Source organism: Lactuca virosa, chromosome 5 (assembly GCF_052849685.1).
Source record: "Lactuca virosa cultivar CGN04683 chromosome 5, Lactuca_virosa_CGN04683_v6, whole genome shotgun sequence".
NCBI classification, from domain to species: domain Eukaryota; kingdom Viridiplantae; phylum Streptophyta; class Magnoliopsida; order Asterales; family Asteraceae; genus Lactuca; species Lactuca virosa.
Genome location: NC_136430.1, coordinates 250,869,026 through 250,873,435, shown reverse-complemented (window position 1 = coordinate 250,873,435; position 4,410 = coordinate 250,869,026). Strand labels below are relative to the sequence as shown.

Below are 4,410 nucleotides of genomic sequence, written 5' to 3'. Positions count from 1 at the left end.
AAGTTGGTAAGATTCTCTTCAGATGAATTCTGTTATTTGAAATAGATTAGACGCTTGTTCGCCTCTGGATGAATGTTTCTCATTGTACGCCCAAATTGGAATTTCCAAAATTTGTTATCTTAAATTTGTAATTTAGGTTGCTGAGTGGATAACGTTCGAGTCAGAATGCAAAATTGATGATGTTTGATTTAAAGGGCACAAAATTGATAAATCTTATATTTCCAAATCGACGAATTAAGATTCTATTTGTGCTTACTCTGTAAGGGTTTCTGGTTCGTGGTAAAGTACCAAATTTGAAACAGAACTCTATAATTTTCTTCACTTGTTTGACTTTCATTGGAAAATTGAAGAACCTCTATGTTTATATCTGTATAATCTACTTCTTTTCCTTTTCGTGGATATTGATTATTGAGTTGCATGAGGGTTAAAGATCTCATCATCAACCTCCATGGATTTCCTTTTCATTGTGACTTATCAATTTGAATTCTGTTTCCATATGTAGTGGCAAAAACATGTGGCGCCTTATCATGTGATGGAGATGTGCATACACTCGGGTCCAACTTCATTGACATTATAAAATTCAGTTATTAACAAACTCTGACTCCACATCACTACACTAGCTTTTCAAAAGCACTGAAGGGTCTTCTGTGCTACTAGAGGACCCTTCTGTCAAAACATTCAAACTGTTGCAGTAGTCTAGATTCCTTCAAATGGGGATTTTGAATTGAAATTCTGGTCAAAACTCAAAAGTCAAACAGAGTTATTTGGTGGCAGTGTTGTTAAATCATGCCAGCAATACAGAAGCTTTATAACGTTTGCAAAGTATCTCTATCTCCCAATGGGCCCGTGTCAGAAGATGCTCTTGAAAAAGTTCATGCTCTCTTAGGTAGGCTCCGTTGTTTTCTTCTTGAATTATATTTCTACTTTCAATCTCTTGATGCATTTTGATTTATTTTTTTGTTGTTGTAGATAAAATCAAGCCTTCTGATGTTGGGCTTGAGCAGGAAGCCCAATTAGTGCATTTTGATTTTTATTGGTTTATTTAGTTGACTAAGATAAGATGTGTTCTTTTTATATTTTATTTGATTAGAATATGGTTTTGGTATGTTTTTTTTGGTAGATGCAATAGCAAGACCTGCAAAGCTTGTGAAAGATGGAGTGATGAGTGGACCTTCTAGAACAACAACTTTGTATCCAACTAAAGGAGGAAACATCCATTGTTTCATAGCAATAACTCCTTGTGCTATTTTTGATATTTTGTCACCACCTTACTCTTCTGAATATGGGAGACACTGCACTTATTTTAGGAGGTCACTTGGAGGAAACCTACCTTGTAAGTCATCTTTTATGTCACCACTTTTATATTTTTTGTTTGCATGCCTAAATTATAAAAGTTAATTCTTTTTCTTAAATGCACTCGAACGTCGTACACTTGGACTTTTGAAAAAGAATTGCCAGTCAACTTTGGTTGCTGATTCAAGTGTTGCAGCTGAAGGAAAAGCCTTCAAGGACAATGTAGAGAAGCTGGTGTGACAACCCGAAAATTTTTGCCTTGTAAAGCCCAGTCAGTCAACTCAACTGAGTGTCAGACTCGTTTCTGCTATCTTTTAGCCTTGTTTAGAGTTTGTTTAAAGGTTCAAAGCTCAGTACATCCAAGAATGGGGTATAGGATTGAGTTGCGAAAGTTCCTAGCCTTGAAATCAAGGCCTACACTCCATTTGAGGGAGTGTACGGCCGTACACATGAGTGTGCGGCCGTACACACATGTGTGTGCAGCCGTACACCCATGTTGGCCGTACACCCCCTCCATAAGGGTGATATCCTTCCATTCCTAGGTCATTTCATCAGTTTCCAAGTCTAGAGATCGGATTTCTCTCTCAACTATCATCAAGTTCTTCATCCAAATCCTCCAAAATCGTAAGTGGTCCTTCTACCCTTCTTGATATCTTCCTTGTTATTGTAAACATCTCTTGATTTTGTCCATTGGAAATCATCTTTTGACTAGATCTTCAAATCTCACCAAGAACACCAAGAACACACACTTGTTCTTGGTGATTTTGAGCCTTCTCGAGCCTCCAGATCGTAAGTACTCTTTCCCAATGCTTGAATCTTGTTTAGAACACTAGTTTAAGTCCTTGAAAGTGCCCAGAACTCAAGACCACAAGGTATGTGCGGCCGAACACCCATGTGTGGCCGTACACCCCTCAAAACACCCCTAAAGGGCCTTCAAAATGCATTTCTAGCTTCACCACTTGTTGAGAAATCGTCCCACAAGCCTCCCTACCTTTGGAAAACGTTTTTGTGCACTCTTTACCATGAGTGTGCGGCCGCACACTCCTTGGCCGCACACCCATGGCCGCACACTCCTCAAAGTGGCCGTACACTCCTCTTAGTTGAATCACATGTGATTCCAACACTTGGTCAAAGTGTTTCCTAGTCCCTAAAGGTGTTTCCTTGCATTTGGTTGCTTCTAAACACTGTATTTATGCCATTATATGTCATTTAGGACTCGTTGTGTCTCGGGACTTCATTCGTGGAACTTCTCATCCTTACGCGCATATTCGTTTGAATCACCCACATAAGGTGAGTTCATACCCCGTAATCAATCTTTTAAACTGTTTTAAATGCTTTTAAGGGGGCGAATACAAGTTGAACACAATGATAATTGTGTAATTGTTTGTTATAAACATCTTTCAAAAGATTGCTTATGTCTTTTATAAGTGATCAAAACATTTCAAAAACTCTTTTAAAGTTATGTTACTTTATAGTTTAACAAAACTCCGTTTTTAAAGTACCAGCATAACTTAGTAGAAAAATGAGTCTTTTCAGTAACAGTTCAAGTAAAATACTAGTAAACTATAAGGGGTATAGTTTAGGGGTTCAGTTCATACTAGATACTAGAGCATACTATAAAGAGAAACAGGGAGGTAGAAACAATACGCGATAACAAAGAGAACATACTAAGATACTATAACAAAAAGAACATACTAAGATACTATAACAGAACGAACTTACTAAGATGTTATAGCATAGAACAACTACAGGATCTAATTATACCAATGAATCACTAACTCATTGTTCTAAAGAAAAGGTGATAGTTAAATTGGGTATACATGATCGTATAACTTTAATGTGAGTCTACTTCACGGCTCAGCAACTGGTTTGGTGAAGTCGCGTTTGGTCCCCAGAATCTCTTGCGGGGAGAGCGTATAATATGGGTACTATCCATTACATTATGACCTTAATAAAACAAACATGTTTTAAGGAAATCAGTACGTCAGGATGTCAATTCAAAAGAAAACTGGGTACTTATAATTTTCCCATTACTTTCATTTTGTGACAGTTCCACTTGAAAGTTAATGCAAACTATTTTCAAGTCAAGATAGTTATAAACTAGGGAAAACTTACATTTTACAAACGACAAACAGAACAGTCAATCTAGTACATCCAGTAGAAAGGGGGTCTATAATGCTAACTTTATGATTCCTTAGTGTATGCATCCAGGGATATATATATTAATCGGGTCCGACAGGTAGTAGGATGTATGCTTTCCGCTTCAATTCCTGTTCCTTGTTTGGTTGTGGGCTTAGAGCAGATTCACCCAGCCTACTATTTATTCGATCTTAGCTATATATATATTCCGTATACACCAAGTAATCATAAGGGGTACCAGGTATGGGCCAGGTCATAGGACACTAATTCAATGCACAGTTTTCTAGTACAAAACATACTTTTCAAATTAGAACTTTTGGTATACAAAACTAGAAACTTACCAGTAAAGGGTTTAATCCATTTTATTAAACCAGTATAACTTAAAGGACCTTAGGTGGCTAATACTATAATACTTTAGTTTATATATCAAGGTTATATATAATTAATATCCGATAGGTAGTTGGACGTGTGCTTTCCGCCTCATTCCCTGTTCCTTGTTTGGTTGTGGGCTTAGGGCAGATCCACACAATTAACTATAGTTTTCTAGTACAAAACATACTTTTCAAATTAGAACTTTTGGTATACAAAACTAGAAACTTACCAGTAAAGGGTTTAATCCATTTTATTAAACCAGTATAACTTAAAGGACCTTAGGTGGCTAATACTATAATACCTTAGTTTATACATCAAGGTTATATATAATAAATATCCGATAGGTAGTTGGACGTGTGCTTTCCGCCTCATCTCCTGTTTCTTGTTTGGTTGTGGGCTTAGGGCAGATCCACACAATTAACTATATGCTCAATATTAGATTATATATGGCTAGTATAAACTAAGTGATTATAGAAGGAACCACTGTGGTTACCATTTTTATTATAACAACCAATGGGATGTGTGCCTTCCGCCTCATTTCCTGTTCCTTGTTTGGTTGTGGGCTTAGGGCAGATACACACATCCGATTGTTTGTTTACTCTGGGT

General features: G+C 37.0%; 1 protein-coding gene across 1 annotated transcript; it reads left to right on the top strand.

The window, feature by feature from the left end:
* The first annotated feature begins 572 nt into the window (after positions 1–572).
* LOC145112610 (plant cysteine oxidase 5-like) lies at positions 573–1,533 on the top strand. Its single transcript, XM_079048754.1, has 4 exons — positions 573–886; positions 970–1,020; positions 1,091–1,333; positions 1,490–1,533. The coding sequence occupies exons 1-4, from the start codon at positions 787–789 to the stop codon at positions 1,531–1,533; spliced, it is 438 nt and encodes a 145-aa protein (XP_078904880.1). The 5' UTR covers positions 573–786.
* The last annotated feature ends 2,877 nt before the right edge of the window (positions 1,534–4,410 follow it).